Source organism: Oculina patagonica, chromosome 6 (genome assembly GCF_052425735.1).
Source record: "Oculina patagonica isolate OP01 chromosome 6, crgOcupat, whole genome shotgun sequence".
In the NCBI taxonomy this organism is placed as follows: Eukaryota; Metazoa; Cnidaria; class Anthozoa; order Scleractinia; family Oculinidae; genus Oculina; species Oculina patagonica.
In genome coordinates this window covers 11,801,913-11,814,351 of record NC_135763.1, presented here as the reverse complement: position 1 = coordinate 11,814,351, position 12,439 = coordinate 11,801,913, and the positions used below count along the sequence as shown (strand labels likewise).

General features: G+C 40.7%; 1 protein-coding gene across 1 annotated transcript; it reads left to right on the top strand.

Annotated features, from left to right (window-relative positions):
- The first annotated feature begins 65 nt into the window (after nucleotides 1–65).
- LOC144658880 (PAX3- and PAX7-binding protein 1-like) lies at nucleotides 66–11,419 on the top strand. The gene is made up of 11 exons (XM_078519368.1): nucleotides 66–1,403; nucleotides 1,589–1,715; nucleotides 2,901–3,101; nucleotides 3,597–3,796; nucleotides 4,430–4,580; nucleotides 6,466–6,584; nucleotides 7,771–7,847; nucleotides 7,949–8,015; nucleotides 8,664–8,810; nucleotides 9,378–9,529; nucleotides 10,515–11,419. The coding sequence occupies exons 1-11, from the start codon at nucleotides 93–95 to the stop codon at nucleotides 10,621–10,623; spliced, it is 2,661 nt and encodes an 886-aa protein (XP_078375494.1). The 5' UTR covers nucleotides 66–92; the 3' UTR covers nucleotides 10,624–11,419.
- Nucleotides 11,420–12,439: the final 1,020 nt, after the last annotated feature.

Genomic DNA, 12,439 nt, shown 5'->3' with positions numbered 1-12,439 from the left:
AAAGGTTGAAAACAAACAGGCGCATTCCAGCCGTGTGGAGAGAACTGGGGAGAGTTTCCCATGACACCTTGCACGCAGGCCGGAGAAAAATCATGGCCACCATGTTCAAGAAATCTAAACGAAATTTTCGCAAAAAAGTTGTTCACGAAGAAGATGAAACGGGTAATGATGACGAAACAGAGAACGTTCCTGCAATTTCTAAAAGCGTAGTCGAAAATGCAAAGGCAAAAGAGAAAGGAAAGTCAAAGATCAAGGTCGATAAAGTCGCATCTTCCAATTCCCTGTTGAGCTTCGATGATGAAGGTACAGACGACGGCGAGGTTTTTAAGGTTCGCAAGTCGAAGGAAAGCCGTCGTTTGGCGAAGAAAATTGATCAGGAACGAAAAAAGAAAGAGAAAATCGGCGGTGAGGCAAACGCGAAGAAAAATGACGGAAGTTTTGAGCAGGGCTTAGAGGACACCGATGAGAAACTTGCTGCACTGCGAGCAGAACTAAGCCAGATCACACGCGAAGGTGACGATGATGATGCTGATGATGACAATGATTCTGTAGGATCAGGCTCTGTAACAGAGCCAGTTATTAATTCAAGTGTGAAAACTGATTTCAGTATACCAGATGCTGCAACAATCCATGCAGCACGTAAAAGGCGTGAAATGGCCAGACAAACAGAGCAAGAATTCATTCCTCTGGATGACACAAAGAGATATGAAGGGCAATTTGCTTCCACAGGTCGGTTGGTGAGAGAAGATGAAAATGATGTAAGTGACGAGGAGGATGAAGAAGGTGCTATCACCTTCTCTGTTCCAAGGAAAAGAGGATTTCCGGCTTTGGATCGCCGGCGAGAGGTACAAGCTGCACTTGCTAATCAAGAACTTGAAGAAAAGTCTGACGACGAAGAGGCAGAGGATGATGAGGAGTTGAAACTTTGGGAAGACGAACAAATTCGCAAAGGAGTGAAAGGGGCTTCTGCACCCCTGGCTCAAACAGAATTGCCGCAAACCACTGAGATGACAAACTCATTATATCAACAACCTTACACTGAAGATAACTCCTCAGTCTTTCAAATTTCTCAACAGCCTTATACATATGGAATGGGGTATGCTGACGCACACACAAATGGACATCAAATTTATGGACCAACAGTGGCTTCCAATTCACTGCAAACTCGTCATGCTGTCACGGTAGACATGATTTGTGACAAGATGAAGCAACAGCTAGCAACACTTCAAGAGGTACATCGTGGACATCAGATGGACAAAGAAAAAACATCATCACAGTTGGAAACTGCGCAGGCTAGCATCAAGAAGTTAGAACGCCAAGGACGAAATGCAGAGCAGAGATTTAGTTTTTTTCAAGAGATGAGGGGGTATGTCAGGGACTTGATAGAATGCCTTAACAACAAGGTGGGTGATACAAGCATGATCTAAGGGGTGGAGGGGTGGGGTAATTGCTGCTTCAACAAGAAGCTACAACTGTGATCACTTTATTTTATTAATTTTATTTAAACGGTTTGGTTACCCATATATTACTAGGTTATCGAGACACTTTGTAATAAGAAGAAAGTTTACATGCCTCTTTCTTTCCACAGGTGCCAGAAATAGATGAGCTTGAGAGGTCGATGCATGCACTGTTAAAGAATCGTGCCAGTACTGTTGTACAGAGGAGGCAGCTGGATGTTAATGACCAGGCCGAAGACTTCTTAAATGCACAAGCTGGTAACTAGAATTAAAATTAAAAATCATGCAAGAGCAAGACGTGTTGGCTAGTTATGGTGTGGTTAATTTTTTTTCCTTGGTTGAATTTCTTTTCAAACCAGTTTGATTTTTCCCCTTTGATTCAGATTATGATAATGAATACAAAGCAATGAAAAGTTAAAATCAAACTGGTTTGAAAATCTATCTAGATACATACATAGATACATCTAGATGTTAAAGGGGCTGAATTTCATCCCTATAACTATGATACCAGCACATAAATCTGGCCAACAAATCCTGGCTGTAAATTTGTCTGTAAGGATGGTGAACCAATGCAAGTGAGAAGGCCAACATATTGTTATGTATAAATCTGCCTTTACATGACTGAAGTTTGAGTTTAATGTAAAAGTGACCATAAAGCTTGAATCTAAAGGGGCTATGTCACAATTATTTTGGCACTGACCAACTGTTCATACATGTATAAATAACTGAAATAACACAATAACAGCTTAATTTTAGAACTCAAAAGAAACACAGAAAGGCCATAAAGGGCCACAAATGGGCAAAATTTGAGAAGATTAAAACAGATTGTGTTCAGATAAACTTGAAAAATGTTTGCCTGACTTTTTTCAAGTTTATCTCAATTTATTTGTATGAAAGTGTCATTTACAATGCTTGAAAAATCATCCTTGTTTGTTATGTGGCTGTCATTTTTGTCAATGAAAAAGACTCTGCCAATTTGAAGTTTAGAGCTCTTAGGCCCGTTTCAGACGCTGAACTTTTCATGAGCCGAACTCAATTCGAATTTGGACTGACCCAAATTGACAAAAGTTCACCTCTTGATTCAGACGCCGTACTTTTTGGCCGTTCCGAGGCCGTTCCAAATACAGTTGCAATAAAACCAGTCAAAATACATTAAAATAATTTATGAATTAGGATCGGCACATGAAAAGTACGGTGTCTGAATCAAAGCCGTTCCAAAGGCATTCCACAGGCGAAATTCTCGGCCAAGCCAGGCAGGAATTGAAATGGCCGTCTAATTTGATTCAGACGCCGCTCTTTTCATGTACTTAATTCAAGGAATTAAGTTCGGCTCATGAAAAGATCGGTGTCTGAACCGGGCCTCAATTAACGAAAATAAAAAGAGTTACCTAAAATACCGTGACTTACATGTAGCCCCTTTATTCATGGTTCATCTCATAACAGGGAGACAGGGGCAAACTTCAGCTAAAGCAGCAGATCAGGGCAAGTTAAGACGAGCTGCTGAGAGGGAGGGAAGAAGAGCACGGAGAAGAAAACACAGAGAAAAAGAGAAGAAAGGTCCACAACCCGACACTCACCATGAAGGACAATCAACTGACGATGAAGAAACTGAAATAGATGCTGTCAAGTTCAGGGCAGAAACAAGTAAGATTATTTTTTATCTCAAACTTCTAATGAATAATTCTGTGTTTCTAATTGATGTACTATGGGAAATGTAGAGGCCTAGTGGTTGGTGCACAGTTAGAAATTAAGGATTTAGATGTGTGTCTGTACAAAAAAAAAAAATTTGGTGTCTTTTTAAAACTTGTTTTGGGCTGATGGGTGAGGGGGATTGTTAATTTTGGAATAAATGTCCTACTCATTACTTTATCTAGAGCTTTTATTAATACAATGGGAGTGTCAACCAGTCTGGTACTAAATAAACAGAACTCCGTAACTTCATTAAACTACAATAATTAAAATTTTTGATCATTAAACATTATGCCAGTAAAGGCGCTACTGTCTTAAAGACCCAGGAGTTACCGGTAATTTGTTTTTGGGGATGTTCATGAGTTTGGGGTGGAGTGGAGAGGATTTTAAGGAGAAGTGGTGGCATAATCAATCTATGTCTTCTGTCCTTCTGTTGTTGTTTTTTCTCAGAGAGGATTTTATCAGAGGAGAAGGCGATTTTCGAAGATGTTGTGGAGGACTTCACTTCTATTGACTCAATAAAATCAAGATTTGAAGAATGGAAGAACAAACACGAAGACTGTTATAGGAATGCTTACATTTCACTTTGTCTTCCTAAACTGTTTGCTCCATTTATTAGACTGCAACTATTGGACTGGAACCCATTTGAGGTACAATTGATACCATTGTTTTGAACGTTGTGCAACTGAACTTGGCAAGGACATGGTGTCCGTGATGAACACCTTGCCGCACGCAAAGTTTCACTGAAGCAGGTTATAGCAGCTGGCATTTGATCTAAAATTCACTTGAAAGCGGCACATTCTGACAAGTGTATGGTGTTGCTTGGCGACGTTAGGCATGCAAGAGCATGATACTGCATGCAAACTGATGGGAAACCTTGGTGAAACTCGAGAAAAAAATTGCATTTGTTTTGACTGTCACAGATAATTATGACAAATTATTACTGACATGACATAATTATACATGTTTTGGAACTTCTGAGGAAAAATGGTTAAGTGTGGCTACTCAGCTGAAAGCTTTAAACAGTGTAGCAGTATTTTCCAGTGATACTGTTTTTGTTTCAATTTTTCACAAGTGGATAGTTCATAAAATTCAAACAGGTACAATGTAGTTTTGCACTCTTAGGCCACAACTTGAGTTCTCTTAAACTACTGTACGTCTATCTCAAGTTACAAGAGCATCCAATGACCTTTTCCTACAACATTTTGCTACAGACCAAATTCATACTCTTCACTGTACCTTAAACATGTTCATTAATTTTTGACCTTTTGTCTTCCTTTTAGGCCAAGTGCATGGAGATTGAGGACTTCCGCTGGTACAAAAGTCTGGTGTTGTTTGGATGTGGGGATGATCCTTATGATATTGATGTTGAAGACCCTGATGTTAAACTCATTCCAATGGTGTTGGAGAAGTCACTGATTCCAAAACTTACTGGCAAGTGAAAAACAACAACAGTCAGACAGTCAGTCAGTCAGTCAGTCAGTCAGTCCACATCCCGAGGCCCCTATGGATACCAGGCTCGTTGCTGAATAATTGCAATTGGTCAATTTGTATGAAATTTGGACAGCAAAATGGTCTTGATTAGATCTGTCTTTTTAAAGCATAAAATGGTACCCCCTAGCATATGAGACCTGATTAACCACCCCTATAACTTTTGCAACTTTTTCCTCTTTCAATTTTAAAATCAAGTAAATATCTGACAACAACCCACACATTAAGAGCTGCAAATTAAGCTATAGTTGAGGGGTATACCCAAAAAATAGGCGGAATGAGATACCGTATTTTCTTGGTTATAAGGCGCACGGTTTTTTTGAGGAAAATCTGTTATTTCTTGGGAAGTTCTTGCCAAAATTGGGGTGCGTCTTATAGCCGAGTATTTTCGCCCAACAAAATCTTATGGTCGTCATTTTACAGGAACTTGCAGTTAAAACAAGAAAAAAGGAAACTCTTAGTGTTTGTCATTGAACTGTATAATATTTTACACCTCCAGAACAAGAAACAGCAAGTTTCAACGAAAAGTTTATTATCCGAGTTGACAAGTTTTGGTAACGACTGCTTACGTATACATGTCAGCATTATGTTGAAACAGACAAAGAAAATCAAGCATACACCAAAACACCAAAAAGCCTGAGAATCGTTGAAAACCACTCGATAAACAAAGTGCGAAGCAGTACGAAGCGTGCTTGAGAACTTGGTAACCAAGCTACAAACTCAGTGGTCACTGGAAACTACACATTTGCCAGGTTACTAAGCAGCCAAGATCGAAGCATGAACGATGGAAAAATGTTTACCTCGAGCTAATTAACGCCTTATATTAGCAAGAAATGTTACCTCTTTACTTGAAAATTGTACCAAGGAGTATGAGCAACATTCAAACATTCAAATTCTGTAAGGAGAACTGTCCTTAAATTGATGACTGCATCTTTTTAACTCCCAAATGGGTGCGTCTTATAACCGAGTGTTTTCGGAAAATTTTCAGTTTGGAAACTAAGCATGACAAAGTTGCCAAGTTTGGGGTGCGTCTTATAACCGAGTGTGCCGTATAACTGTCAAGAAAATACGGTATTTTTTAATGTTTTACTTTTTTGGTTTTGTCACCTTTTGAATTAAAACAGTGACTTCCTCTATGTCTGTTAGTATGATTTATACATACCAGAAACAATACCTTTCAAATGGTATATTGTATGTGGTCTTTGGGTCCATGGTTACCGTTTTAAAAAATGTGGTATTTCCCATGGGAGTGAAAGGGTTAAATGAAGTTTCTCACTTACTTACTAACTTTAGTTCGTATAGTGTGATCGTCCGGGTGAGAGTAGTTCTGAGAAGAACTGTTGTTGGTGACTGACGTTTCGACAACCTGAGCGGAAGTCATCTTCAGAGTCAAGTGAAAAGTTGTTGTCAGTCGATGATGTTATAAGTCTGGTCCGTTGAAGCTGATTGGTCAGTTAAGCCGTGATGTTATTGGCTGTAAGACTCGTGTAAAGTTTGTCATCAGTAATTGGTCAGTTTCGATCCATCTATTGTTAGTCTAATTAAGTCGTTCTGTTCCGTCTATTGTTAGTCAAATTAAGTCGTTCTGTTGGCGGTTCGTTTGTCGCTTCTCTTTACGTCGTACGTCGGCACCTTACAAACGACTTATTCACGACGTAAAGAGAAGCGACAAACGAACCGCCAACAGAACGACTTAATTTGACTAACAATAGACGGAACAGAACGACTTAACAACAAGTGTTTAATTTAAAAGACTTACTTCTTTAAGACCTCTGGCAAATATTGTTCCTGCATAATTACATTGAATTTTTTTATCTTTTTTGTGTAGGATTTTTCGAACATGTGTGGGATCCTTTATCACAGAAACAAACAGTGCTAGCCATTAAGTTAATAAGAGGAATGGCTGAAGTTTATCCCAACTTTCATGCTCAAGATAAAACAACTCAAGTAAGAATGCATACTGATCATTGGTAAAGCAGAAATTATAAAGGCAGCTCAGGGATATAGCTAAGAAAACACTAAGCTGGCTCACCAACAAGCCCAGCTGGCTTTTCTGGCCTGGGCAGTGCTAAAAGTTTACCTTTGTCTTTGTATTTCCGGATTTAATTTCACTCTCAGCTGGTGAAATTAGGCGACAACTGGCCCTTAGCGATATCCCTGGCAGCTTAATTGCGGTAATGTGAAATACAATACTCGCTTGTACACACAGCATTGTGTTTTAGGACAGAATACATTGTTTGGTGCAAAGAAAGATGGAAATTGCACACTTAACCTTCATTGGAATGATGACCTGCATTGTCTGCACTTTGCCACAAGTTTTTTACCTCATTGAACTCATTACAGTGCCAAGCTTTTGTTTAGTAAAATTTTGACATCAACCATGCAAGCTGAAAACTTGCGATGTTTACTTGATAACCCTGTTTTTGCTCAGCTGTGGACACAAGTAAAGGTTGTTCTTCAATCTTGGTGCTGGGCGGGGCCACTTTTTTAATGAGCACCAGAATGCAGACTCTGGCCAAGTTCAGTTTGAAAGTCTGTGATGCACAGACTTCTGTCTTTGTGCACAGTCTCAGAGTTTATTCTTCTCAAAGCAAAGCTGTCCTCTCAGAATAATAATTATTGCAGGGTGCCTGAAGCCTCATAAGTAAGAAATCTTAGGTGCCCATCTCTTAAAAGCTTCATCCAAAGACAAACGTAGGTTGCCTGGTGGCCCAGGTTCTGCTAGAGCAGAGGCTCTGCTAGGGCACTCCTCTGCAAAGTGCTACTAATTAGCTGGCATACCACAATGAGCATTCTTTGCAAAAACTAAATCGAACTTAGCTAGAGTCTGCATTCTTGGTCAGGGATGTCGCTAAGGGCCGGCTGCTGAGTAATTTAACCAGCTGAAATAGAACTTAAATCCGGCTGAAAATCCACATGAAAACAAAGGCTTGGGTAAACTTTTGGGGCTGCCGAGGCCAGAAAAGCCAGCTGGGCTTGTTGACGAGCCGGCTTAGTGTTTTCTTAGCTACATCCCTGCTTGGTGCTGACCAAAAAGAAATGCAGGCTCAGAGAATGAGATCGGTTCCTCACGTTCCTATGATATATCAAGTTGTAATTTTTTTTTTGATATCTTCTTATTTGCTTCGTACAGTCACTGTTTGCTGCCATAACAACTCGCATGAGAAGATGTGTAAGCGACGATGTCTATGTTCCTCTCTACCCTAAAAGGTACAATTTAATTTTATCTTCCTTTTGTTTCCTTATACCAGTAAGTACATGTAGATCTCCATCTTACTGAAATTATCACTGTTTCCCTTTGTTTTTGGCAGTTTACTGGACAACAAATCTTCTGGGGCTTTGGCGTTTTTCCAGAGACAGTTTTGGAGTTGTGTCAAGGTAGTTTTTTTCGAGTCTTTTTGCGCTTATGTTAAATTTTTCTGTGTTTATTCAATTTATTATTAATGGACCAAGAGAATCTGGGTGGCCATATAAATTGTTAAAAGAGGTTCAGAAGAAAGTGAATGGTTGACTGACTGTTTGTCTGCCCTCTCTGTCTAACTGACAGAGTGTCTGAGTGACTGACTGACCATCTGACTGACTGAGTGACAGATTGACTAGCTGAATAGCTGACTGACTGACTGTCTGACCGATTGACCTACAGACAGACTGTCTGACTGGCTGACTGACTGACTGCGGCTGACTAACTGAGTGACAGACTGACTAGCTGAATAGCTGACTGACTGACAGGCTGATGGATTGACTGGCTGACTGTCTGACTGAATGACTAATAGACAGGCTGACTGTGACTGGCTGATTGACAGACAGACTGTGCTTTGGTTCAGCCAAAATAAAATAGCTGTAATAACAGGGTGGCTGTAGTAATTGCATGGCTGTATTAATGGGGTGGCCGTAAGGCGTGGTTCTTCTGTATTGCATGCCAAATGTTTAGTTCAAGGCTTTTTGTTGGATGTCAATGCTACAAGTTCAACACCCTTATTACACCGCACTAATTATTATTGGCCTTCTTTTCCTTTTTCTTCGCAGCTCATGGGTAACATTCTCAGATGGGAAGGTCTCATTTCATCTGCCAGACTGCAGGAGATGGCAGTAGATGGCCTACTGAACAGATATCTGCTGTTAGCTCTTCAACATTCTCATCTGTACTATGACAGTCTGGAAAAGGCTAAAGCTGTAAGTGCACTTACTTATTAAAGAAGACTCTCTGCATACAAACACCTACTATAGGCTCTCTCCTGTCCTAAACATGCACTTAAAAGCAGTCCTGCTTTCACACACTCAATAACACTGCTCCCATAAACTTCACTTATTCTGCTCCAAAGAGTGTCCACTTATTGCCCCCGCAGGGCTTTCGCCAAGAGGCGAAAGCCCAAGGAGGCATTCATTGTAGCTTGCGCGTATATATAGAGAATGTACTTACAGTCAAAATATACGGTATGTATACCAGAAAAAATCTCGATTTGCTCCAAAAAGGCCGCGAGGAATCTAGGGTAATGATGACGTTTTGCCGCATCGTCTTCCAGACAAAAACAAAATAAAATTAGCTAGATTTAACGTTATTTCGTGGCTGTCTTTATAGATTGATTATTCCACTCGCGCCGTTGGCTCTACCATCTCTATCCAATGCGTGCTCATGGAATAATTGTTAGAGTATATTTTTTATAGTAATTCGCTTAGTTAATCTTATTGTGGATCGCAGCAAGTACACATGTCTAAGAAGGATGCCTTTTTCCACTGCAGATCACAGTTACATTTCCCAAACAGTGGCTTAACGAGCAGCAACAGAAGACTTTGCCATCGTTAGAAGCATTTGCACGTTATCTTGCCACCTTGGCAGCCAGCATGCAACGCTCGTGCGCAGGATGTCCTGAAGTCGAGAAAAAGAAAGCAAGGTAAATATGGACTGAGATTGTATATTGCAACCGGATAACAGCATGTGGATTGTACAGGACAAACAGCGACAGTCTTAGCTGCTTCATGTTACAGATTGAATTTTGCCGGATCGAGTCTTGAAAAGTCTTTGTAGTATGAAACAGGAATCTCTTCTTTTCAAGTTGCCAAGTCTAATGCTCTGAGAGAAGAGCGGGGTGCAGGAGGGTGGGGCAGAGATGACAAACTTGAACTAAAAGACATCGAGAGAAGATTAAGATTTGAAAGTCGACTGCTAAGAATAACTATTGCGTACTTAAGAAAAAATAAAGACTGAAATGATACTCGTACTTTAGGCTGTTGTCTTGAGAAGGCCTTGAACGTTTGAATGAGCCTTGAGGCATCAGGCCAAAATGACCCTTACCACCGAGCTTATTTCGGTCATTACAGCATTAAGCGAGTAGTAGCATTTCTACTCCATCCCTCCCCCTGGATGGGATGCCAGTCGGACTTGCATCCGGTACCCATTTATCAGGGTCGTAACCAGGTATATTTTTTCATCGCTGATCCCAAATCTTAGCTCTAAATTTTGATACCTGATCCCCAAAATGTGGCAACATTTGATCCCTGATTCCATTCTGATCCCATCTGATTGGCCGATCCGGATCCCATGACTTGTGATCCGGGATCCCGGGTCCATGATCCCGATCCCGAGGCTGTGATCCCGATCCCAAGGCTGTGATCCCTGATCCCATATACCTGGTTACGACCCTGCATTTATTCACCTGGCTGGAGAGAGGCACTGTGAGAGTAAATTGTCTTTCCAAGGACAAAGGGCAGTGACCCCAGCCAGGACTTGAGCCTGAAACGTGCACCGGAGTCCAGTGCGCTAACCATTAGGCCACCCCTGTACCCCTGCCTCTCTGGGCCTTCTCGTAACGGTTAAATTTATCTGTTCTGAAGAGAAGCAATGGTTTGGTAATTGACTTTGTTTTAACTCTCTTCCAGGAACGGCATCAAGAAAGTAATCCAACTTCTGCTTCAACTGCGATCTGTGGACAAGGCGAAGCTAGTGGCTACAGAACATAACCTGGATGATCTCGTTAAAGATGTATGACACAGGCTGGAATCCTTTCATATTTAACAACAGATTTGCTCTTCGGACCTTGAACTGCCGGGATTAAAGCTACAGTTGTTTCTTGACGAACCTTCGACTCACAAGGGCCATTAACCTGGTGCAATTGTTTCTTGGGCAGTTTTGCGCATCGGGAGATGAAGGAACAGAATTGAAATTTCTTCGTTCTCACCAAATACAGCAATTTTCCAATGACTATAAATGCTGAACGATACGTAAAAATATGAGTAAATACTTTTGAATATGATGAGACGCAAGCATTACTCGACTCGTATTTCTCTCCGAGTCACGCTAGTCACGCAATCCTGACTAATCCTGAACATTTTTTACTGCTTGTATTCCTGATTACATCCAGCGGAGTGTTTCGACGCCTTCTAATTTGTAGTAAAATGCCTTTTTGGTGAGAGAAGGAAATGTTTCGCATTACAATTCATACTTGCACTTGCGCGTTCCTCCGGAGATAATGAAATCGTTTTAGAACGTGAAAGGATCAGTAAATTTATCGACTTTTGATGTCTTCAGTATGCTTGATCTACGCCATTTCTCGTGTGTGCATTTAGTGTCCTTTCCAGGCATTACATTGTTCGTCACGCAACTTTCCGGGTTGCAGAGGAACGTTGTGTGACAAGCAGCGGCTTTTATACTAAAAGGTGGTCGAGACAGTTTTCTCTACATACATACATAAAGTGTATTATAAACTTCTAAATTTGTGATCTCTGTCACGGAAGTAAGGAAAAAAAAAGTAAAATTTGTAAATAAAGTAAACTATGCAATGATGTGTCTCTTTATCAGCGCTCATTTAGGGCTAACTCCGGTTTATCCAACGTGGAGTCACGTGGGGCATGCCCCTACCCCTTTAATAGAATGCTACGCCATATCAGTCTACCCCACCTCTCCCTCCCTCCCTTTGCCTGTTTGAACTGATAAAAGTTGCGTCGCCCCAACATTTGCTATTATGAAGTAAAGAATTCATCAAGAAATCTAATGAACTCACAGTGCCACGTTACCGAGCGTCACCGGTGCGATGCTTTACCAACTGGACTATGAAAAACAAAAGCCTAAACACGAAGCACCAAAAACTCAACAACTAAGCACCGAAAACTTGAAAAACAACTCGACAGTAGCCTGCGACGTGAATTGAACTCTTCGAGCGCCGAAGGCGCGAGCCCGCGAGCAGAAGCAGGCTCCCTAACACCTAACACTCGAGAGCGAAGCATTCAAGAATCACAAAATTAGTGGATATCACGCGTCATGATTAATAATAATAATAATAAGAACTTTATTTAAGTGTCTAGTCTTCTAGCTAGCCATAAGCTTACTAATCGGGGACACCGATCTCATATTCTAAAGCTCAGGGTACAGACTATCGTTCACTGCCATAAAAGTACTTCGCTTTCGAGTTTTTGGTACTTCGTTTTTCAGTTTTTGGTGTTTCGATTTTGAGATCTAAAAACTTCATTTTCGAGGATTTGGTACTCCTTTCCTGTTTGGGTATTGCGTATATCTACATGTTGTAGTTAAACATGAATTTCTAACCAAAGGGGTTTTAGACTAGTTTGATAAGATATTTTTCTTTGTACCAGATTTATTACCATAATCCTTTAAGAAAAATACAAATTTTAAACTAGTATAGTTTACTGAATCCAGATTGTACCATCTTTCACGAGAGATGGTTGAAACTATAAGAATCCTGAGCCTGCCGACTTGTCCCGATCGTCACGCAACTCCCTTAACATTGCGTGACGATTGAAAGACCCTCGTTTAAGATTAACGAACCTGAAATTGGCCAGCGCAACAG